At 38.0% G+C, this 26535-nt stretch overlaps 1 protein-coding gene across 1 annotated transcript; it reads right to left on the reverse strand.

Moving 5' to 3' along the window:
• Nucleotides 1-679: 679 nt before the first annotated feature.
• ARGLU1 (arginine and glutamate rich 1) lies at nucleotides 680-25559 on the reverse strand. The gene is made up of 4 exons (XM_031001272.3): nucleotides 24952-25559; nucleotides 16795-17020; nucleotides 14410-14493; nucleotides 680-1516 (listed from the first exon to the last, which is right to left on the reverse strand). The coding sequence occupies exons 1-4, from the start codon at nucleotides 25296-25298 to the stop codon at nucleotides 1352-1354; spliced, it is 822 nt and encodes a 273-aa protein (XP_030857132.1). The 5' UTR covers nucleotides 25299-25559; the 3' UTR covers nucleotides 680-1351.
• Between the last annotated feature and the right edge of the window lie 976 nt (nucleotides 25560-26535).

Below are 26535 nucleotides of genomic sequence, written 5' to 3' on the forward strand. Positions count from 1 at the left end.
AAAATAAAAATATTTTCTCTACTTGATGACATGTTTATGCATCTCAGGTAGCATTTTAGATCAATATCCTTTTCTTGAATGTTTTAATACCAGTATACTTAAACATATGTTAAGAGTAAATGAGGCAGATTCTAGTGTATAAAATGAAAGCCATTCATAAGATTTCACATGCAAAAAAATAAAAAAAAAAAATTCATAAAGTTCAAATGTGTTTGTCCTAAAAATAAACGTGCAAGTACACTACACAATGAAAATGACTCGACCATCTTAGCCTTTTTTTTGACAGTACAAAGCTAAGTTCTTTCTGATGGCCCACTCTGAAAATGACCTCAGATTCCATAATTTAAAAGCATTTTTCTAGCCTTTATTAAGTATACTTTGTGATAATACTTATATCCTAAAACAGAGGCACAGGTTTGAGAATTTAAATCTTCTGGATGTTGTTAGTCGTTCTTAAAGGTAACACTGATGCCATTTGCTCTATCAGCATAAAGTTGATATTTGTAAAAATAGCCATTAAATACTAATTCACAAGTATATTTAATGTACATATAAACCCTATGTTAAAAGTATAAACAAAAGGAAATATAGTTCTAAGACTTCCAAATGGTTGACCATCAAAAAGTGAACCACCCTCTTTAAGACTTAACATAACTTTAAAAAAAATTGCTTCAACATATGAATTTAAGACTTTACTTTATTCAGCAAAATCATTTATTTACACAATGGGGAACGCTGGTTTGATTTTGTCAATGAAATAAAAACAAAATGAACAGAGACAATACTGAACTGTATATATACTTTGTATCAGAGTTGACCAACTGTTTCCTTACCTGTATCAGGAACATCAAGAGCAACAGTATCACAAGGACACTGGTTTAACAATACACCACATAGGTCCAGTAATACCCTGGGAATTTCCCAATGCAATCACCAACTTTTTCTTTTTTTATAAATATATAAAAAAACAAAAAGTCAGCAAAACCAGCATTATGATGTAGCAAACAGAGTATAACTCTGAAGTCAGTGGGGTCAGTAAAAGCCTTATCAGACCATCCATAGTTTTACAATGTGATCTGCTCTTCCTCAGACCACTAATATAGAATCCAAACAGGTGAAAAATACGTCACTCCTTAGAAGACAACAATGATCTGATAAGGATTTGACTTAGTGGAAGGAAAAAAAAAAAAAAAAAAAAGGGAATTGCAGAGCATAGCCCCTATTAGAACAAGCTAACTTTCCAGATTTTACAAATTAAAAAAACAAAAACAAAAACAAAAAACCACTTCAACATGAAGCTACCATACAAAGTTTTTCCATTTTTCTTTGTAAAAAGTTCAGAGTTTGCAATTTAATCCTGGGTTTTTAATGAGAAGGACAGTTTTGGCCTGGACTTCCCCTTGCCCAGGATAATTTTTTGTTCTTCTTTTTGTTGACGTTGTCGTTCTTGTTCTAGTTTCATCCTTTCCTCATGAATCTTTCTTTGTTCTTCAACAATTCTCAACTGTTCTTCGGCCTGAAAGTTAAAAGTAAAAATTAATTACAGAAATGTATTAAAAATTATCATATGTACCCCTGCAACAGGTGTTATCTATTATGTATCTACAAAAAAATTTTTAATGCAAATGCAAAAAAGGGGGTAAAAACAAGGACTTCCTATGAATTACATGCCTTCAAAATATTTTCGTTATGAGGTGACAACTTACACACAATGGCATGTGTCATAAAATTTGACTAAGGTCACATAGTTTTTAAGCGGTAGAGAAAAAAGAATTAGGAAAATTAAAAGAGAACCCTTTATTAATTACATCTACATTTCCTGTCTTTCATTTTCAATGAAAATAAATGAACAAATTATGGAAAAGCATTTACACATTTTGGAAATGGAAATTAATTTCCACAAATCACATGTTGAGATCATGACAGATTTTGTTCTATACCTATTTTTATCTCTAACTTCACTGTACCAGATTAATAGATTGTTAATTATAAACCAAGGTACAGATTTACTCAAAGAGCAGGTTATCTACCAATTACCATATTTATAGTTGAAGGGCATACACACACACAAAAAAACAGAAACATAGGAAAAAATCTCCACTGGAGCTTTTCGTGTGGTCAAATCATGCTGAAAAAAAGGGACTATATTATAGTATCAGTAGACAACCAAGAAACACGACAGACCCAGTTACCTGAAGAAAAATATTACAAAACCTTCTGACCTGACTAACTATAAAGTGCTATCTAATTTCAAAAGGACACTGGTATAACTGATTCCACTCCTGCAGTGCCTTCAACTCCTTCCATGTCGAGCAACTTCTTTCCCGCATTCTTCCACAGATTTCCCCCTCTTTACCAAAGTCAGGCCCTTCTCATGCTTCCTAGAGATACGATACACACATCTTCAATTCTCAACCAAGCACAATTTTAATCCCTTCCCCAAGGGGACATTAGGCAATGCATGGAGATGATTCTGGCTGCCACAACTGGGAATGGCTCCTGGCATCTAGTGGGTGGAAGACTGGGACAATGCTACACGTCCCATAATATGGAAGACAGCTCCCACAACAAAGAATGATCCAATCAGTGCCAAAATTGAGAAAGCCTGCTCTAACCCTTTTTAATATCAGTTATCATGATTTATCCTTTTTCCCCTCTATCTGACAGTGATCTTAAAACATTCGCTGCATCCTTTGAGCTGCCTACCTATTCCCATTCAAAGTCAAATTTTAGGTCATTGATTCCATCTCCATTATTCTACTAAAATTTTCTTCTGTATGGTCAAAACCTATCAAATTCAGTGATTTTTCCCTTTATTCAAATAAATTCTTCTGTTCACTTAAGTCTTAAAAACGTTCTCTCTTCTGATACATTCTCTAATGCCACACACTAATTACTTCTTTTGTCTCCATTGATATATATGTATTTTTTAAATAAAGTGTAATGTGACTGGTTTACAGGCTTTTATGGCAGAGGAAGATGGAAAAGGTAACAGGACTCCGGCATGCAATAAAAAATGTTGAGATTTTATCTTAAGTAGCAAAAAGGGAAGAACGCAAAGAAGTTTAGACAGCAATGTGACGTAGACTAAAAGATAGGTGTTGGAACAAATCAACCGCAGTCAAGTAAGGTTGGAGATAACAAAGATCAGAATTACAAGCAGTGAGAGAATCTGGCAGGTGAGCATGGTGGAAAATCCAACAGAGAGCTAAAATGTATCTTTAAGATACAGCTCTCTAAAACCTTTTTCCTATGCTACATTTAGACCTGGCTACTAGACACATCCACCTGGGAGACCTAGGACTTGCTTCAAAATTCAACATGTTTTAAGATTTAAATTCTTCCACTTTATCCTTAAAATAAATCTGCCCTTTACACTTTCCCTTCTGCCACTCAAATTCTACAGCTTTATTTCATCTCTTCCTTCTTCAGTCAAGTTTGTTAATTCTTGTTTTATATTCTCTGCTTAGAGTTTATTTTCATTTCTTTTGCCAGCTTCATCAGTTTAGGGCCACATATCTTTTGTACATCTAAAATGGTGCCCGTTTCCAGTGTGTCCTTCAATCCATCCTACACGATACTGCCAGACTCACCTTTCTTGACCACTGCTCACTCTTTCTTGTTCTCAAATTGCCAATGATATCCACTGTCCATGGCATACAGCTTAACTTCCTAAAGTATAATGTTTCTCTAAGACAAGATTTTCTATAACCTGGCTCCAGCTTTGTTTCTACTCCTCTTCTAAATTCTCCTTTCTATCTTGTTCCCCCCGTCTTTTGCTCATGCCATTCTTTCCTTCTATGGAAATCCTACCTGTACATCAGAAGCTATTTCAAATAGCCACTCTCTTCCTTAGGCTTTCACTGATATTACAACAAAAAGAATTGCCTGCTATCAGTCATCATTAGTGAATTCATATGCCAATCACTTTATCCAGTTTTAATAAATCATCACAAATTTGGGGTAAGAGCTTAGTGTGTGCAACTGAATCAAGATGTAGTAAAGGTTCTTTGGATGTGTGCGTGTGCCTAAGAAACATTTTATCAATATAAATACTCAGATTCACTTTCTTCTAAGGTTCTAACTCAACCCTAGGAAAGCATCCTAGAGCCCTGGAGAGTGAGGGTACATAAAGAACATCACAACCTTAATCCATAAGAGAAATCTAATGAACATTACAAATATACCATTTTTTACCCTAGAAGACAGAAATTCAAAGTGTGACAGCACATTGCTGTGGTTTCAGTATGTCCCCCAAAGGTCACTGTTAGAATTAACTGGCATTGTTAACAGTATTAAGATGTGGGGCATTTAAGCAGTGATTAGGCCATGAAGGGTTCGTTCTCATGAATGGATTAATTCTGTTATTACCCGAGTGGGATGTGGGTTGGTTACCATGGGAATGGGCTCCTGATAAAAAGATGAGTCTGGCCACCACTTTTCTCTCCCTCTAGGGCCCTCTCTGTCTCGCTTGCTCGCCATGTGATGCCTTCCACCATGGGGAAACCTCATGGGATGCCTGTGCCATGTTCTTAGGCTTCCCGGCTTCCAGAACCCTGAGCCAAATATTTTTATAAATTACCCTGTTACAGCAGCAAAAAATGGACTAACACACATATGCTATCATATAAAGAGCACTCTCACACTATCAAAATTACATCTTCATGATACTTTACGCCAGCAAGTACATTTTCTGGAATTTACATTATGTACCTGTACAGCAATGTGCAAGTTTTGCACCCATGCGAAACTGATATATTTACAGGGTTACATATTACAACACAGTTTATAGAAAGAAAAGAATGTGAAAAAAACCCAAATATCCACCAATATGGGGTACACTAAATAAATTACTGAAGATATATAAAGGAGAATATTGTATAGCCATTAAAAACAAGTAAGAGGAAAAAAGGAGGCCCCTATGTTCTGCAATGGAAAAATCTCCAAGTTACACTGTTAAATGAAAAAAAGAAAGTTCCATGTCTACATGCTACTTTTGTGCAATAAAGGGAGAATTAAAATATTATGCATTTGTATCTGCCTGAATATGCTTTTACAGACATTCTGAAAAGATTTTAAAAACCCGTAACTGAGTAGACTTTTGGAGATGGGGTTGGGAATTGGGGATTGGGTTGGGGGTAAGGTAAAGGGACTTCACTGTTTCTCTTCCTAAAAAAACAAAATTTGAACCATGTGATCATTTTGCCTAATTAAAAACAAGATTTTTAAAGTAAAGCAACTTCCTTCAGATAAAATACTAATTCTGCACTTTAGATTGGGTAAAGAATCAAGTTTCTTCATTTAGGTCTACAAATACAGAAGGCAAAAGTGTGTTGTGTATGTATGTACAGAAGAGTTGATTTTCTCTGGGACTACGGCTCAACAATGTTAATCACCAATGCTAGGCATACAGTGCCTACTAGAAGTATTTAATGCAATGATTTAAAAATTAGTTGAATATACTGTCTATATACAAATATTGGTATTTTGTTCTACTATGGCTTTAAGCATAAATCTTAATTACACTTTGAGAAAAAAAAGACTATTCAAACACTAACAACCGTCATCTCTCATTTTAATATAGTCTCTCAAGTGACAAAAGCTGGTTTCCTGTTCATCCACCACCTGTAAGTGTGGTATGACCCTATACCTTATTTGCTAGGTATTTTCCTAAATCCTACCCTCTCTCTGTAGTAACTTTTTCTTTCCTGATGACTTGACTTGCCAGAGAATACAACCATTGCTCCTTTCCCTGCTTGTTTCACATTTATGCACAAGAAAGCAGTATTTGCATGGGGGGTTGGGGATGCATATATGTATTTATACAGATGAGTAATTCTAAGCAACTCACTCACAAGGATTACGTAGTGGACAGCTTGGAGGCCAAGGAGAAAGCTAACATTCACAATACCAGAACCATTATACTGGGGCAGACCCTCCTAGCCATTATGCCCATAACCCTGTTCAATCTCACAAAAGTGGCTGTCAACTTTGTACCCCAAGCTAAAGAGTGACTGGTGGTAAGAAGTACACACACACACAAAAAATGTTCCATTATAGTTAAAAGGCCTACTTACCCCTCCCAGTAATCTCTGCCCTATTTTATTTATTTATTTATTTTTAGACAGAGTCTTGCTCTTGTTGCCCAGGCTGGAGTGCAATGACACGATCTCGGCTCACTGCAACCTCCGCCTCCCGGATTCATGCGATTCTCCTGCCTCAGCCTCCCGAGTAGCTGGGACTACAGGTGCCTGCCACAACGCCCGGCTAACTTTTTTGTAGTATTTTAATAGAGACGGAGTTTCATCTTGTTAGCCAGGATGGTCTAGATCTTCTGACCTTGTGATCCGCCTGCCTTGGCCTCCCAAAGTGCTGGGATTACAGGCGTGAGCCACTGCGCCCGGCCTCTGCCCTACCGTCTTTACCCAGAGGATCTACTGATTTTATAAAGATTACCTTTCTAAGCATTCTCCTTCTTAAACTGTCTATAAATTTAATCAAGGTAGTTCTTAGCAACAGTCCCTTTAGCAGACAGAGATACTGAAATCTATTCTCTATTTGAAATATATGTAACTTTATAAAATTTTAAAAATCCATAAAAATATTTCTTTTCAAAAGTGATTATAGAAATGCATGAAAAACAGCACAATTAGAAACTATGCCACTATTCAGAAATGTGATTTCTACATTTTAAACCTTCCAAGATAAACAGCCTGATCCACTCTGCCATTTATAATTTTAATTCCTTTATTCATCTTCCCTTCCATAACTTTTTAAATGTATATCCCACTTTAGATAACCAATGAATAAAAAAATGAAAAAAATATATTTGATACGATTAGTTCTGACACTTAGTAAACTACGTCAGTAAATTTTTCTGAGGTATTCCATGTACAACGTTACATAACAGAAGGGTAAAACGCAAGGATCCCCTTCATCCCTGTGACAACATATTTATTCTCACAGTTACCTCCTTAGGGTTTCTAATATGCCAAACCATCATTACAGGATATCATTAGCTACCATCTAAATTCCTATCACCACCTACTCCCTTTACCCCCTTTTATTCTTAATTCCCCTCTTGTGACATTTATATATAATCTTAAATCATTTTTGAAACTTCAACCTTAGATAATATCTCCATGGATTCCATGTTACCTGAAGTGAAGACAACTGTTTCAAAAGGAGGAAATGACTGAGATTGAGCTTTGTATGCAGTATTATGTACAAAAAGCACTGCCTGAGCACTCTGGAGAGACTGCTGTATAATTTTGCCAAGGAAAATCTGATGCCTTCGGGATTTTCTTTATACTTTCTGTTCTAAAATTTCACAAATAAAGGTATTATCTAGATGTGGCTCTTTTAATCTTCTGTATCCTACATTCTCTCTTTTTACAGTTCTTCTGTCTTGGTCATTCACTATTTTGTGTACTAAGTTTTCCTTAAATGCTTGGGCATACCTGGCATGAGTTTATTAGGAATGATTACATCAGGAGTGTCTTTTCTGGTTCCTACAACAGACTTCCCCCTGCGTCCCGGCTTTTTCATACCTCTTCACTCACCAAGTTTATTAGTTCTCCCTCACAGTTTCTAAGAACTGCTACTTTGGTGATTCAAGGCCCCATCTTGAATGGCCTTCAGTGGCTTCGTGTTTCCAATTTGTGTCCTACAAACCCATCCTTCACAATGTCAATACACTCACTCATGTCCAGAAATTTATTTTTTAAATTACTGTCCCAAATACATTAACATAAGGTCTTCAACCAGCTTTTTATCTTAACAATCAGGAAAAAACCTCTCGCTCTCTGAAAATCCTTACCTGACTTACCCAAAACTTCATTTCAAATTAAAATATTTGACATTTACATTTGGTGCCTTATTTTTCCTAAGTATTGTACCATTTCAACTTACAGAAATGCTCGCTCTATTGTAAGATACCCTGTTCTTTTTCCAACTGTGTTCATTTCCTGTGGCCACTGTAACAAACTGCAACTGGATGAAATTTATTATGGAGGCAAGAAGTCCAAAATCAGTATCACTGGAACAAAAATCAAAAGTGTTGGCAGGGACACACTTCCTCCAGAGGTTCCATGGGAGAATCTGTTCCTTGCCTCTTCCAGCTTCTGGTGGCTGCCAAGGTTTCTTGGTGTGTGGACACTTCACTCCAAGGTCAACATCCTCAAATCTCTGTGTTTGTTTTCACATCACCTTTCCTATGTGCATGGATTCTGTCAGGAGTCTGAACACCTTCCTTCATCGTGTCATGTGTCTTTTTCAGTCCCAGTTGGCAGTTTCTGCTGACACAACATTCTCAGAAACTTTGGAGGTCCCCTACACGTCACATCATTAAACATCGTTCTCCATAGATATTTCCTGGATAATCTCATCTATTTCTGGCTTTTACTGAGATAGTACGGGAACCTATGAGTTACATGCATAGTTTCTTCCACACAAACAAAAGGCTGTCTAGCAATACCCCTGGCCTTCTTTCCAGAGCCAGTTTTTCTAACAGTGAACACATTTGCCATCTGAGTAGCCTGAGATATTCCCAACATCCAGTGCTGGTGGTTCTTTCTATACTTATCAGTTCATTCTTCAATTTAGCTCTTCTTGCCACTTTACTATAAACAGGAAGAAACCAGGCTACAACTTCAACACTTACTTAGAATTCTCAGCTCAATATGAAAAAGTTTTAAGTTCTGCCTTATATACAACTGTAGGACACAATTCAGCCAAGCTTTCTATCACTTATAGAAAGGATCTCTTTCCCTCCAGTTTATATGTTCCTAATTTGCTTCTGAGCCCTAACCAGAAGCACCTTTAAAACCCATATTTTTGCCAACAGTCTTTAAAGGCAACATATGCATTTTCTATCATGTGACTCAAAACTGGAGCCTCTACCCACTGTCCAATTCCAAAACCACTTCCACATTTTTAGGTAACATATTACCACAAACTAAACAGCTCAAAATAAATTTATTCTGGAGGCCAGCAGTCTGAAATCAGTATCACTGGGCTGAAAGCAAGGTGTCAGCAGGGTGTCCATTCTCCTGGAGTCTTTAGCGGAGAGTCTGCTCCTTGTCTCTTACAGCTTCTGGTGGCTGCGAGGATTCCTTGGCTTCAGCCTACATCACTTCAATCTTCAAGGCCAACATTTCCAAATCTCTCTCCTCTGTCTTTACTTAGCTTCCTTCTCCTGTCTGTGCTATACGCTAAAATTTCCCTCTGCCTCTCTAAGAAAACATGTGATGGCATTTAAGGCCCACCAGATAATCCAGAGTAAACGCCCCATTGCAAGATACTTAATCACATCTGCAAAAGCCCCGCCGTCCTTGTCATATATGGGCACATTCAAATTCCAGGCACTAGAATACAGATTGTTTTTCATGGAGAGAGGACAGAAGGGATTTTTCAGCCTACCATACAAACTCATTTAAAAGAAAGCCATCTCGCCATTGCAAAGCAAACTCTGGTTTATTTTAAACTTATGTATGTGGTACACATTTAATATATAAGCAACTTTCAAACATGGCATATCTTTTCTTCTCTCAAACTGCTGAGATAACAAACTGGTGAGATACAAAGTGGTATAACACGATGAACTTGGCAAGGGGTGAGAAGAAAACTATTTCATTAGTAAAGAGATCTGTAAATCTAGAATTTATAACTTGCATATACTTTAAAACCCCAAACACCCACATCTCCCATCAAAAGTAATTTGTCCTTCCTTTGACCAGTATGTTACCTAAAATTTTATTAGAAATTATCAATCTATCAATCTATTATTATAGTTTAGGCGTTTACACCAGATTCACTAACCAGGTTGTACGGTTTGTATTTTACAATCTTGACAAGGGTATAGATTGAGAGTTTCTTCCTTCTGCTGACACAACCTTCTGGAAGAGTATTTTATTCTATAGCAAAATCTATCCCCAATTTTTAAGTCTGTTTCCCTCTCCAAAAAAGTAAAATTCATATACATTTCAGAACAGTATCTGAGATCTTCCCAGGCACATCATAAAAACACCATGAAGAAGACTTCAAAAAATTTTAAGCACTATTTTTAACAAAAGAAAATTAAAATTTTCCATTGTATTCACCCTTCAAATACCTAAAGATAGTTATGTGTTGCCAACACTAACTCAAGAACAAAGAACAATCTGCCAAAAAGCCAAGTCGAGTCATATTTGGATGCTTTTACTTTGTAAATAAAGTATGTTTGTTGGTTAATACTTTTGTCTCTGTTGACAAACCAAATATCTTGGTACACAATGTGGAACTGAAAAAAACAGTAACTACCCATGGATTAGAGCACTTAATGATTTTCACATATGGATGAGCTCGTGTGGCTAGGCTAACACATTCCTTATTAGTCATTACGGGATTCAATCTGTGAACTTGTGTCACAAAAGGCTACTTAAAAGTCAAAAGTATGACTTTAACTTCTTTACTAGTATTTCTATGTGATAAAAAAGTGATATACATTACTTGTAGCATGTAGAAACTGAAGAAAAGTATAAAGTTACACGTAAGACTACCAATTAAGGATAACTATTTTTAGCATTTTGGCTTATTTTTCTGTCTCTTAAAATGTGCAAGTATATGTTTCTCAAAATAAAAGGATCATATTGGATATATAAATTTTGTATTTAGCTACCTCCTATTTTGTATTTCCCCTGAATTATCAAATACTTTTTGGCTACAGAAAAACCCACTGTGTAATAATAATGAATCCAACAACTTGGACATTTCTATTTTAAATAATTTGAGAGTATCTTTGTACGTAAATTTATTTGTAAATGATTCTATCTCATGAGATAAAATTCTTAGACACAGAATTAAAGTTTTTTATATTTACTGATTTACTGTTAATTGTCTTTGGAAACTGTTATACCCATTTAAATTCTCATGATCATCAGGTAAAGAGGTATCTGTATAATAACCTGCCAACACAGGACACTATGAAAAACAATGGCTTTAGGGGATTTCTATTAAGGAAAAAGAAAAGAGGAGGACATTTCTTTGCTTCTCTGAGGTTGAGATATATTTTCAGAAATTTATTGTAGTTGCTTCTTGTCCTACTTGTGTACAAATCTCCTTTTTAATTAGGAAGTTAGTCTTCTTTACTGATCTGTAACATCATTGTATTATTTTTTCAGTTAAAATGTTTAAGAAATCTCCCTCCCCACTTCCAAGGTACTTTCATTATCAACTTGTCTTTTCTATAATCCACTTTCCACACAAACTTCTTAGCACACATAAAGTTGGATGGCTGCTACTTTACTACAGCTACTTCTCCCAATATCCCAAGTTTCCACGCCCTAGCCTTTGTTTTATTCTACTACCCCAAAGGCCTTTGCCCTGTTTCATTTCCTCACACTCTTGTCCACCTCCTAATAGAATTTCCACCTATCCATCAGGGCCCAGCTCAAGGGACTACCTCTTCTAGGAAGGTTTCTGAGGCCACCCAGGGCAACTATGTCATTATCTTATGTTACCTATACCACTTACCAAATATTTCCATGGTATTAGTAACTTTTTTTGGAGTTGTCTTTGTTTCCAAAATATGTTAAATTATTTAAAAGCACTTAATGGCTTGTCTACTTTTTCATCAAGTTGCTTTTCTCAATATAGATTTTAGCAAACAGTTACCTTTGATCATCCTTCATCATTCATCACTTTCTAGAGGCCAGAATGCTTCTCATTCTTCTTGCTTTATATGGTATCAAGTACTTTTAATAGGAGTTTGAATGTATTTTACATATTTCCCAATAAACATACATAAAGATTAAAGAATAGTGCTCAAAATTGAGAGGAAGGGGAAGGAAAAAGGCAATAAAAGTGGAAGTGGGCCTCAACGTGTACCGTGCCATCTTTATACATTTTTTGTCTCCTCCTACACAAAGAATACCCTACTTTTCCTGCCAGCATATGACTACCAACAGAACCAAATAAAAAACTTTTCTTGGCCGGGCGCGGTAGCTCACGCCTGTAATCCCAGCACTTTGGGAGGACGGTGCAGGTGGATCACAAGGTCAAGAGTTTGAGACCAGCCTGGCCAACATACTGAAACCCCGTCTCTACTAAAAACACAAAAATTAGCCAGGTGTGGTGGTGGGCACCTGTAGTCCCAGCTACTCAGGAGGCTGAGGCAGGAGGATTGCTTGAATCTGGAAGGCGGAGGTTGCAGTGAGCCAAGACTCCACCACTGCACTCCAGCCTAGGCCAACACAGCAAGATTCCATCAAAAAAAAAAAAAAAAATTTCTCCAGTATCAATTTACTATGCTCCCAACTTTATTGAACACTATAAGCAAACATGTTAAATATGTTCAAATTCTTACTCAACTTTCTCAAATCCAAGCCTCTTTTTCCCTAAGATGTTTTTTACTGAAGTTTATCACAAGCATGCCATCAGAATAGTGTCACTCTGGGCCAGGAGCGGTGGCTCACACCTGTAATCCCAGCACTTTGGGAAGCCGAGGCGGGTGGATCATCTGAGGTCAGGAGTTCGAGACCAGCCTGATCAACATGGTAAAACCCCATCTCTACTAAAACAGAAAAATTAGCTGGGCATGGTGGTGGGTGTCTGTAATCTCAGCTACTCGGGAGGCTGAGGCAGAAGAATAGCCTGAACCCACCCAGGAGGTGGAGGCTGCAATGACCCGAGACTGCGCCACTGCACTTCAGCCTGGGCAACAAGAGCAAAACTCCGTCTCAAAAACAAAACAAAGCAAGAATAGTGTCACTCTGATCAAACCTAAATCTGTGTGATCTAGAAAAGTGCTAATGTTAAGCATGGCCCACAGACCACTTATAATCTACAAACTAATCAATCCCCAACAAGGACAAATCAATATAAGGGTTTTAGAAGTTTTTACAGCAATATGACCTCATTTTTCTAGTAATTCATCTTAATTGTATTTTGCGAAAGTAGAGGTCTGAGACAAACTGGGATTAAAAAACAAAAACAGAACTTTTACTACCATTTGAGAAGTATAAGGTTATGACTACCAATATTTTTTCCAGTGATCACACACCGAAAGTCATATTTTTTATTTTTCATGTGGGCAAATAATAGAGGACTGTAAGAATAATGCAAGGAGGCCAAGCCATCCCTAGCTACCACAGGGTCAGAAGGGATCAAGATCTTGGCTGGGCACACCAAGCTTCCAGGCCACCCACATAATGAACCCACCACAGCTATCCAATCTCTTTAACATGTCCTAAAAGGAGGTCCAGTTCCACCTGCTCAGTAATTTTGCTTCAGTAATTTAACTGTCAACCATATTTTTTTCTTCTTTTCTGAAACATCCATGCCTCACAAACCAGAGTGTATTTACCCTTCAAAGCTCAACCTTCTAACCTGAAATTCAGATTTAACACTTTCCCTCTTCTTCCTATCTGCACTGAGGTTCTCTCCTTATATGGAATCCCAGAATCACTAAAAAAAAAAAGTTATCACATACTTATTCATAAGCATGCAGCAATATAACTTAGAATGACTCATCCATTTCACATTCCTATTGCTTTTTCTACCTTAGCAGATTTTAAGATTTTCTTTGGGAAAGCGGATTATGGCTTTCCAATAGATTCCATTATGGCCTTCACAAATACCAGGTGATATTTACCAAGAATCCATTGTGCCATGCTCACTAAGTTATCTGGAATATTTCTAGCATTATCTCTTATCCAGAGTACCCTATTTTTCAGAAGATGATGTTCCAGAAACAACTGCCCCGTATTAACTTTTTACATTCTTATTAAGGTTATTTATGGTCTTCCTTCATCCCTACTCTCAATGGGATCCACTGTTAACTACTCAGACCCACTTGGATATTTTTCTGTACATTTATAACCACAAAATTTCTTTATACCATGTAACTGGAGCTTACAACTTGCTTTCCCCCACCGCCATCTTTCTATATTATATAATTACCGAAGACTCTGTATTTCTTAAGATTATAAACTAGGAATAGGAAATTACTCCGATGCACTTACTATCAAATTAATACTATCTACTCCTGGTAACAAGCCAACTAATACAAAGTAAAATGCTGCATATTATAATTGGTTTAAATATACCCCCAAGCTTTTGTTGTTGCTATTCGTTTTTTTAGGCATAGGAGAATGTGAATGAGGTTAGGAAAGAAAAAAAGTGGGGATAGAGAACAAAATAATTTCCCCAGAAAACTTGTTTTTTAAAATCACTGCAAATTTTGGAGTTCTGTCCAGATTGGAAGTAAAAATCTCAATTGTTCCTATCCTTGCCTCAAAAAGCCTTTAAAGTTAGTCCTGAGAATCCCCCCAAAATAAGTCAAATTATAGGGCACAAAAATCAATCCACAAAATCTGAAAAAAGGAAATAAAGCAAAATACAAAACACTTTTCACGTATGCTTTACACTTACCAGTTTGGCTTGTGCTTCTGCAATTTTTCGGTTATTCTCTTCCAGTATTCGCTCTAGCTCCTCACGTTTTGCACGTTCTTCCTCCTAAAGGGGAGGATATGTTAAGATATTAGAAAAACAAAATGTTTATTTTTATTGATAAATATTTACTAATCTTCCTCTGAACTTTTTTGATATGACTTACAGGGTAGCTTTATAGCTACCTTCTGTCTGACAAATGATAAACTGTGCAGTCACTAAAATTGGTTTCTAGCACTAAATTTAAATCATCCCTCCCAGTCCAAACAGCAACCAACTAAACCCTCCCTAATGATAGTTTCCTGGCAATTATTACTAATACTTTAATATCACACAAATCAACAAGGACAACTACAAAACTGGATAGTATTTACCAAATTAAAAAAATAATATATAAAATATAAATAAAGTGAATATTTGTCTCACCAATTATGTATACCTACGTATTCTTTACCTATACTCCTTTAATCAGCATTAAAAGTTGAATATTTACTGTCTTGTCCAGTGTCCTGCAGAGTGTGCTCCTCGGCTGCCATACGCGCCAGCTTCCTCTTTAAAATGATTTGTACTGTTAGCTTGGCAATACCTGCATCAGCAGCTCAACCATTTATAAAGAAACAACATACAAGGAAGGCTGAGCTGAGGAATGCAGATGTTTATGGTAAGAAGGAACAAAAAATGTAATTCATCATTCCTAAGGCAAACAATTAATAAGAAAAATACATTTACTGTTAGTGAAAAATACAAATGGTAATCCATACTTCATGGAACTACGGGCTTCTTCCATGGGGAAAATGGACTTAACATTCAGATGTTGACAATTTCGGAAGGCAGCTTATATTGTCATCTACAATCTGAACTGAAACTCAGAAATCCAGGGGATGCATGGTCAGGAAATAAAATTCTTCAACTTATTTTTTCTTGGAGAATTTAATGAGATTTTATAATGCAAACTGTATGAAGACTGCTTGATGGCTTGAGCAGTGTTCAGATCACAGCATACATATTCAAATGATTTTAATATTTGGAAAGACTGTCAGAGGGTTGTGTCCGTGTAAAAAAAAAAATTGTTAATATGAAACAAAAAAAGCAAATGAAGAGAAAAAAATCTTACTATGATTAATAACTCGCTACAAGACAGCACCATTACTCCAAAAATATCTTCATTATTAAAAGCACTGATATAAATAAAAATTTCATACATTCAATTTCATAGTCTGTGAAACCCACTATAAATATAAGCATGTATATCTAGTTAAAGACAGGACAAGGGAAAATGCATTCTAAAAGCTAAGCTTACCAGAAAGCAAAGAGATTTAATATGTCAACTTGTCCACAATAATGCCAAGATGAAAAATGACAATGAGTCTTAATTATTTTGAGTCAAATAGTTCAGTTCAAGAAAATACAACTACAGGATTTCCTACATCACACACCAATGGGATTCATATTCATTATGCAAACTATGGTGACAAACACTCAGGGCTGTAAAGTAATTTGCCTTGAGTGTTTCAGTGACTTTCACCAAGTTTTTGGATCCTGGAGTAATCAGTGCAAACAAGCCGTAAAGCTTCAGTAGCAAATTACTGTCTCACAGAAAGACATTTTCAACTTCTGCTCCAGCTGCTGATAAAACAAATCATGTGTTTAGCTTGACTCCAGACAAGGACAACCTGTTCCTTCATAACTCTCTAGAGAAAAAAAGGAGTTGTTAGTAGATACTAAAAAAAGTGGATGAATAATCTGGATATTTTTCCTAAAAAGATTCCTTGAAACACATTAGGAAAATGGAGGGCCTTATGATCAGAATGCTAGAATTAGTCCATTGTGCTGAAGCAGGGTTTAGGGGAGGGAGTGAAGGATAAAAGAAGGAAAAAAGAAGAGTGAGAAAACCTATTTATCAAAGCAGGTGCTATCACTCAATGTTAGGCCCTGCTCTTTTTAATCTGACTGAAGGCAAAAGCCTCTCACAGTCTAGGTAACAGAGTGACAGAATAGAAGAATATACAACCACAGGTGGATTTTTAACCTTTTCCCTTTACCACTCCCTGTCTCCCCACCGTCCTCCCAAAAAAGGAATGTAAGTCCTGCAGCCATGGCAAAAGTTTCAAACACTTCTCAAATAGCCAGTTCCATTAAATCAAAAAGTATCCTTGAATATGTTTTATAAAAGCTTCCAACTTTTAAGTTATCAGTCAGCACTTCTGAATAGGCTAAAAAATTAACTTTCGCAGCAATGTTAAGTTTAGACGAGAAAGGAATTAGATAGTCTGTATTCCATCTCTTTCTGAACTGAGCAGGAGGCAGAACCCAACACTGAAAGTTTTGCCATGGACTGTCTCTACTTTCCAAACGACCGAGCGTTACCTCTCTAGCTTTTTGTGCTGCAAGCTCAGCTTGTCTCTGTCGCTCGAGTTCTTCGAGCAACTGCTTTTCCATGATGCGTTTGGCTTCCTCCACCCTTCGGAGAACTTCTCGTTCAATTTCATCCTTCCTTTTCTCCAGTTCTTCCTCCACCCTTTTTGCCACCAATTCTTCTACTCTTCGTGCTGTTTCTTCCTCGATGAGTTTTTCTTCTATTTCTTGCTGTCGACTAGCAAACAAAGTGAAAAAATGAGTTAGATATTTATTTTTAAAACTATAAATTTAAACAAAACTAGTTTTAAGTCTATCAAGCCATTGAGCCTAATATTATTCAGTGATTTTTTCAGAATTCATTTCCATGTCACATTTAAGGAAACGACAGATACCAAGATGTTAACTGATACAGAAATTCAAATGAATATAAAATCTTTTTTTCCTTTATCATATTCTAAATACAGGAGAACAGGTATATACAAAGAGGCTAATTCATTAGTTCTAATTTAGGAACAATAAATCCGGACAGAAAATCTATTCTGTTATCGACTTTATAATCAGAGGACAAGTTGTTAAAACATATGGATTTGCTCATTTGCCAATCCCTTCGTCTGGGGCTGAGCTACAAAGAAGGAGAAATTATGTAGCAGGCAACTCAGATTGGCTGAATTCATTTCCCGCTAAGCAAAGAGAGAATAAATAGATTGAAGAGATTCAGACTGCTGGACTAATAGTGCGTAGTTTTTACTGAAAATATGACCAACTTAAGTTTTGAACTGAAGTTCTTTAGCTTTATAGTTCCTATGTCTTTTCTTCCTTTTGTTAATTTTCAATTAAAAGCTCCTCTAGAAATGGGAAAGTGGGTAAAAATATATTTTTATTACCAGAAAAAGTTCAATGAAGCATGATACTACAGTTTTAATTACTCCAATCCCATTTTGATATTATAAACCAATTTACTCAAAATAAAATTCTGTGCTGAAATTATTGACATTCATCAAGGCACCACTGTGGAAATCCTGCACATTTCATACCAATGATATTCAGTGACAGCCACCAGTCATATGTGTCTGGTCCAAACTGAAATTTAGTATGAAGAAAAAGAATATAAATGATCTCCTATTTTTATTTGATTGCGTGTTAAAAATGATATTTTGGATAAAAATATACAATAAAATTAATTTCATCCATTTCTTAACGTTACTAAAAAAATTTTATATTGCATATATTGTTCATACTATTTCTAGTTAATAGCACTCTGAGACAATAATTTGTGCTGAATGAATAAATTCTGAGGCTCTTGCAGTAAATCTCAATCCTAAGAGGACGATTCATGTTCCAACTTTCTCACAACTCTCAAAATTAAATAAAACCTGCAACCTTTATCTTTTGATGACTCATTTGACATACATATATATGAGAATCATTCAATTTATCTGTTTAGTAAAGACTTTATAGTTTCTAAGTGACCTTTAAATACCCCAATCCACTTCAACTCAACTCTATTCTTCGGGATGATTCAATTCTCACCCAAGGGCTCTCATTTTCAACTCCTGTTACTTATTCAGTGATAACACACTAACACCAATGTGTCTTAATCTGATTCATTTCAGTTTCTACATTTATCCTCTACATTCTTCTCTGTCAAGGGGACAGTAGGTACTAGAGAAAGAATATTTTCCTTTAAGGGCCTAGATGTTTGCCCAACACTCATTCTCAGGACTTTGTTGTTTTAAGTCTTTATCTACAGCAGCTCAGTAAGAGAGCAGGTATCTTCCCCAATACTAAAAAAAATCAATCACTGGGAGCATATAAAAGGAAACCAGACAGCAACTTCAATAGAAATTAAATCACATTTCCATATAAAATGTTGTTTCTCTACTTCACCCAAAAGGAAAGAAAACTAATCAATGAAACAAGGCTGACAGCTGTTGAATCTGGATAATGAGTACCCAAGAATAATAATAATAATCTGCCTTTGTGTATATGTAAATTTCTCATAATAAAGTCTACACACACACACACACACACACACACACACACACACACACACACACACTTTTGCTAGTTGGTTCTTCTGAAATTAGTAAATGTAGAGAAGCCTAAGAAGAAACTTAATATTTAAAATTTCAAAACCAGTACAATGTGACTTTTAATTAACAATACTAAGTGGATCATAGTACCGACTATAAAAAAAAGGATAATGTAACACAGTTCCAATTAAAATTCCACACAAAGTAGAAAGAAGGCCCTAGGAGTAAAAAGTTGCCATCTTAAGAATTTGGTGAAGGCAGAAGAGACCTGATACACACTCAAGGTTATTTTTGGCAGTCAAGCCATCCCTCAGCAAAAGCGCAGTGGCTAACAGGGCCTCATTTCCATAGCTTTGGTCAGTAAGGAGAAAATGAGCCAAATAAATTTACTTACAGCAAATGCCAAATCAGAATGTCAGTTCCCTGCTTCTATTTCCACTGATGACATCAAACCAGAGGGCCCATGTAACAGGCAGTACAGGCAGGCCATGGGCTGCTCCGCTGCTAAGGAGTCAATTCTAACTACAGCTCAGCGACTTTATAGCCCAAAGGGAGGGCAAGTGGAAAGTCCCACGCTCAACTGAAACACTGGAGAATGAGAAATGACCTAGTGCAGTTTCTCACAAAGCTGCTTATCTCCCTTTGTTCCTGGAGGAACTGCAAGGCATCCCAATATGAAAATGAAGCTTTGCAACAGGCAGGGTTCAGGGTACCACAGCAAAACTGTTTGTCTGCAAGTGTTAGCAAGAATATAATTTCTGCTGTTTTTCTTGGTAAAATTAAAAATGCTACTTCAGTAATCAGAAAAAAATTTTAAATCAAATTTTAGAAATAATGCTGAAGGAAAGCTCAATTTTATCCCCTCGCCATACACTGAATTCAGCAAACCAACGAGCACATATACAACTGAATTAAGCATGAGTTCATCTTTACTGATGGCAAATTTATCATCATAATCAATGATAAAACCACTATTATGCCTACTCCCATAAGAGACACTGAACTTTCTTGAGTGGGTCAGTGTCTTGCAAAATAGGTATCATCTAACAGCCTATTCACTCCTCAAAACCCTTGCCATAGCAGTTGTCACCCTCATGATGTTCTTTTCTCTAATGTTTTCCTCATGCTCCTCTGCTGAATATCCATTCCCCTGCCAATAATATGTTATACTGACGAAAGCATTAAATCAAGATCTTCAAGGTTTTCAATGGAAATGGTATAATACTAGGTCCTATTTTCTCTGTGCTCTCAGGTATTTTAAAAACACTAGTCAGACTGGGCGCGGTGGCTCACGCCTGTAATCCCAGCACTTTGGGAGGCCCAGGCAGGTGGATCATGAGGTCAGGAGATCAAGACCATCCTGGCTAACACGGTGAAACCCCATCTCTACTAAAAATAAAAATAAATAAATAAATAAATAAATAAATAAATAAATAAATAAATAAAAATTAGCTGGGTGTGGTGGCGGGCGCCTGCAGTCCCAGCTACTCGGGAGGCTGAGGTAGGAGAATGAGCTGAGATTGCGCCACTGCACCACTGCACTCCAGCCTGGGCGACAGAGCAAGACCCTGTCTCAAAAAAAAAAAAAAAAAAAAACCACTAGTCACAATGAACTTTAAAATGCTAACTATTAAAAACAAAACAGTAAGGCTACAGCACTTCAGCACTGTTACAGAGTAACTGGCACCATTATTTTAAAACATCTTTAAAATGTGGGAACTCAATCCTAGGGGTTTACTTCTAGGAATCGCTTAATAATTATTAGCAAACAGCATTTACTTGTTACTTAATAGGTAACATATAATATTGTGCCAAAAGCTTTATATACCATGTCATCATTTAAATCACATAATTATTCCTATGCAGTGGGTATGTATCCCATTTTTACTGAGGAAACTAAGAACAAGGAGCTGAAGTTTCTAGACTCGAGCACACTGGATGTTGCTGAGCTGTTTCTCTGAACCTAAGTAGATGCCAAAGCTAACGATCTCAAGCAAGCACTATACTACCACCCTACACCGGTTTCTGCAGGACAAATAAGCAAGGCAAAGACAAGCACACAGATTTAACTACCAAAAAAGAAGGAAAGAAAAAAGTATAGGCCAAGCACGGTGGCTCACATTTGTAATCCCAGCACTTTGGGAGGCTGAGGTAGAAGGATTACTTGAGGCCAGGAGTTCAAGATCAGCCTGGGAAACATAGTGACTCTGTCTCTACAAAAATAATAAATAAATAAATGAATACATATTCTTAACATCAGCTAGGTCTTATGCCTTAATGTTCTGTCAGAGCCTTAACCTCCAAAAATATGCGGCTCCATATTATCAATTTTCTCCTAAAAGCTCTTCTTTGCTCTCACAATGAACTGCCCAAGTATTCTAAGAATCACTTATATAGATCCCAGTTCAGTGTAGATACTCTAATTTAGAAGGCTCTTAATCCGTCATCCAGTTGAACACAGAGGATATTCGAACCTAGATATCACAGGCTAGAGTAAGTTACTATGCCATTAACATTTTCCTGATTTGCTGCAAGTTATTTTCAGTTGTCTATTTTTTCAACAGTTAATACAACATGCATGCAGCATCTCAAAAGAGCATTTAAGAAAATGGTGCTACTGGTGTGGGGGAGGGGTGAGAAGAACCACACTGAATGGCTGGGACGCAAGGATGAGAGGAAGATCTTTTGAACTGAATTTTGAACCATGTGAATTGCCTATTCAAAATTGAGGGCAAAAGTCTTTAAAAATGTAAAGGCCTACCTTTTCAGCATTAAGATTACAACCATAAGATCACTTCTGAAATTCATCAGGCTCGGTCTGGCTCCATGTCAGTTACATTAAATAACATCACTTACTGAGAACTATTACATGCCAAGTATCACCTACTTTAAATACATTATCTCCAATTTTCACAACAAGCAAGACAGATTATCTCCATTTCACAGATTTAAAAACAAGGTTAGAGGGAGGTGATTTATTCAACAACTCAGAATTACAAGTGGTAAACCAATAAGGTTTCCAATCTTACCAAAGAATTCCTAATTCGTTAAACCCAATGGTTGATTCTTATTTTACGGTCTATTTCCATCTTTAGATTTCTTGTAAGGGCACTTGACACTATGCATTTTTACCATATTCCTTTCTGCTTCCACCATAGGCTCTTCTCCCTCTTCCTAACTGCAAATACAGGCATGTCCTAAGGTTCTTTCAGTCCCTTGAATGAACCGCTCTCCTCTCTCCACACTCTCCCTGGGTCATTCCATATACTCTCAAGGTTTCACGACATTCAGCGAAGCCCCTCTCTGCTAGGCTTCAGTCTCACATGATCAAGTCTGGATAAACTCAGTAGAGTATATCCAAAACTAGTGCTCACAGTGAAGGCACCATTCTCTTATTCCCTTTCCCTCTCCCTTATCCACTATTTAAAAAGGTTCTGACATTTTTACCAGTACCTGCCACATGGTTGTTACAGAAACATTTGGTAGACGAGTTGCAACAGCCACACTATAAACATGAGAACCAACAGTCTTTTTCTGAAGCCCCACATTCCATTTAATATACCCTGAATGTTTCTTAAATCTGTCCCTCTTTTCCATTCCAACAACCATCCTCACTACTCCTGTGTAAACTTCTGTACCCACCTCTTAGTTTCCATCCTACACAACAATCAAAACAGAAAAGGCACCATGTCATTCACCTGCTTAAAATCCTTCCCGTTTCTAGGATGAAATCCAAGCTCTTTAATATGACATACAATAACCCTAACATGATTCCCAGCCTCTATTTACCTCTCCAGTCACTCCATGACTTAAATATTTATAGAACTTCGTGTTCTAAGTCAACAGTCACCTGATTATTCCACTTTTAAGACCATTTCCTCTATTTTGGCAGGAGTCGGGGGAGGAGGCTCTTTTCTGTGCTCCACATACGTCCTATACCTTGCCTGACATTGTCATATTCTTATATCCTCCACCCACACAGGATACTTCCTTTATACAGTTTATATTACTGTCACTAAATTTACTACACTGTATTATTGCCTATTTAATGATCTGTCTTTGAGCTAGATCAAGCTCTTGGAGAAGGGCCAATCATCTTTATATTAACAGTACCTAGCACAGTGCCTGGCACTTATTAAATGCTCAATAAACATCAGTTAAATGAATAAAATAACCAACAGGATATGTAGACTGAAAACTGTTTCCTTACATTGCCAAAGCTCCAACACTTAAGTCTTTCCATTGTTTCTTTTGCATTGTTTCCAAGACATTAGAATATATTAAATAAAATGCCTATTGCACAGCACCCAGGAATTTAGAGTACAGGTGGCTGCTAGTCCCGGTCCCTTCTCCCTCCTAAATACTATTGGCAGTTTGTGTCTTCTCTCAAACCAGAGAACCATATAGCTCCTCTATTTGCCATATTTCATTCCTGAATTTCTTCTCTGCTATACATGCGACACCTGCTAAATGCTTCTATTTATTCTTTGCATACCAAGTTTCTTTTAATTTTTCCTACATATCTTAGCTTTCTAGTGAAAGGCAAGTTATTACTCTTTGGAGGTCTCCTTTGTTTTCACATGTAGAAATTATCTCAGCAATGTCTTAGGTAACTTTTCATACATCCATCTACTGATAGCTATTTGAGATCTTTACAGCTAAGGGCCTTGTTGCAGACCCAAAAGTTGTATTCTACAAAATCAAGGTTTAATTTGAAACGATTACTTGAACTTTGTTTTCATATGTATCACTGACAGTTCTAAGTACAGGAAAAATGAGTGTTGCATGTGTTTTAAAGGAGTGTTGGAAGCAAAACAGCTCCAGGTACAGCTTCCTCTGTAATATTAGTGCTCCAGTCCTACCTTTTAGTAACTTTGGTTTTAGAAACAAGCTGTGTGTGTGTGCTGGAAAATCTACCTAACACAAACCCAACTATAGAAAACTACAAACCCTGCAGTCAATTCAGCACACATAAACTCGCCTCGAGAAAATCATAAATTCAGTAACGTTCTTGCTTCATGAGCACTTTCTAAATATTCACTGAAGAACTGACCAAGTACGGCTGGTTCAATAGGGAGTTAGTAGGACTGTTCAAATCTACTTTTCAATGCGGTTTTTGGAAACTGAATACCCAGAGCATCAAAGTACGATGATCATAAAGCAAAACACACAACAAATCCCTAAATTTTAAAACCCAAAAATTCCTTTAGTTTGGGATTATTTATCCACATCTACTTTCATAGCCAGAAATACTTGAGAGCTGACATTTTCGGAAACACACTCTAACTCTAGTTTTCACTAAATATCCTTCATGGGAGCAACGCCAAAATAAAATCAACTCTTCAAGTGTCTTCTGAAGAAGCACAGTGTAAGGGAAACAACAAAACTGCACGTGTTTGCTACAGGAATAGAAAGCAAGTTAAAAAAGCAGTTGGCTTTGGGATGGTGATTACACAGGTGAATTCAAAGGTCAAAAAACTCATCGCACTGTACACTTAAGGTCTATGCTTTTTTTTTTTTAACATCTCAAGGAAGGGGTGAGGGTGTACGCTCAAGGGGAAAAAAGCAATCCCAACACCTTAACAACAGGAATACACTAAAATGCATTTTTCTGGCGGACCACCTAAAGTGTATGATTCCCGAGATTAGTTAAGTCCCGTCCCAAATTTGAGCTTCAATAGAATGCTTCTGGCCAGCCGTGATTCGCATCTCAAAGGTTAATTCCCTTCTCTCTCCTTCTCAAGCCGACCAGCAAATGCTCACCACCCTCCACATCTGCAGTCCAGCTCGCTCCCGGCCTCACAAGCCAACGCGTCTCTCCGACCTCACTCCGAACTCCACCCCTACTTCCGGGACACCACTCCTCTCTCGCGCCAAAATCGCCTTCTCTTATTTAAACCCTTTCAGCTCAAGCCCTCCAATTTTCCATCTCGAACAACTTCTGGGTCTGTCCTACCCCAAGCTTTCCAAACGCCAAGCCTGCCCGCCCCGCCGCCGCCTCTCCGACCCGTTCCCGCGCCCGGTCCCCAGCCCCGGACCGTCCCCGCCATTCTCCCGGCCCGCCCCGGCCCCACGCCCTCGCCCCGCGCCCTGCTCTCCTCACGCCCCGGTCCCTCCCCCCGCGGGCACTCACATTTTTCGCTGCCGCTCGAACTCCGCTTTCTTCTCCTCCTCCTCTCGCTTCTGCTTCTCGTCCAGGCTGCTGCGCTTGCTCACCGTGCGCCCGAAGATGTCGATGCGGTCGGGCGGGGACGAGGCGCGCTCCCGGTCCCGCTCGCGCCGGGACACGGCCGTGTTGGTGGAGCGCGAACGGGACCGCGACTCCCGCCGCCGGTTCCGTTTACTTTCCCGAGATTTGGAACGCTTCCGCACGCGCTCCTTGTCCCGGGATCGCGACCGGGACCGGCTGCGCTTCTTGTTGTGCTTGCTGCTCTTGGTGTGCTTGGAGCGGGACGAGCTCCGGCTCCGAGACCGGCCCATCCTTCCGGGAGACGCTCTAACCGCTCGCCTCAGGCCCCTCACGCGGCCAGTTCCCCTCGCCTCCGCCTTCGGACGCGGGTTGGCGGTTCTACCGAGGCCGGAGGAAAGAAAGGTGTCGGCCAACGGACTTTATGCCTTTTCCCGATGTCTACGGCTGCCACGAAGGCCGCCTCCAACCAGAAACCCGTAGCGCCAGGCGCCCCTAAGATGGCAGCTGCGGCTGCACCGGCCGCCCTTCCCACAATGCCCTACGCGAAACGTGCCGAAGCGTGGGCCCCGCCTCCTGACGATTTTTGCCGAAGGCAGGCGAGCGCTTCCGAGCGGACTCGTTTTTTTCCGCCAGTCTTGGCGGAAGCCTGAGACGCAATAGATGGAGACTTTCCTTTTCGCCTTGGCGTACTCTTTTTTTTTTTCCTCCCTGGTAAGATGCCAACGCCTGTTGAATGAATTAAGCACGTTTTAGTGGGGTTTAAGTCCCGCCTTGCAGAAGTTGATTGATTGCATTATTTTCTAGGAGCTGGTCTTGTGGGGCAGCCCAAAAATGTATCTCCAAGTGACCCTGCACTCATCACTTGCTGCCTTGAGCTTAGTTTCCTCATTCGTAGAATGGAGACACCACACTTTCTGAAGTGCTTATGAGACTTGCAGGAGGTAAGTATGCAGCAGGTTTTGATGAATGTAACCTAATGCTTACTATAGGGCTTAATGTGCCTTCTAAATGCTTTAATGTATTAACAAGTGCTTAATTCTTACAATTCTGAAGTAAGTACTACTATTATCCACGTTTCAGAGATGAGGACCCTGAGGTCCACAGAGGTTAAATAAGGGTCACACAACCAGTAGGTGACAGAGCAGGGACGTGAACCTAGATCATATTGTGCAAAGCCCTTGCACATAACCAGCAAGCCCTCCTCAACCCTAGCCACGAAAAGCTTCGTCCCTATGTGGCACAACAAACTGAGTCATTGTTAAGACCTAAAAGGAAAAGGCAATGTTAATATTTGCAGATGACAGGAACCCTTGAAAATCTAGGTGTCTCAATTTTAAAATTGAGTGCAATAATAAAGCTTAACTAAGTAGAAGAAAAATTAGAATTATTTGAATAAGCAAAAACGTATTAAAAATGAAATAATATTTCCTCCACAATGGCAACAGAAACCATAAAATACTTAGGAATAAACTTTAACAAGTTACACAATCTTTATTATAAACCTTTACTGAAAAGGCAGTAATAAGG

The sequence above is a fragment of the Gorilla gorilla genome, chromosome 14, assembly GCF_029281585.2.
Source record: "Gorilla gorilla gorilla isolate KB3781 chromosome 14, NHGRI_mGorGor1-v2.1_pri, whole genome shotgun sequence".
NCBI lineage: Eukaryota > Metazoa > Chordata > Mammalia > Primates > Hominidae > Gorilla > Gorilla gorilla.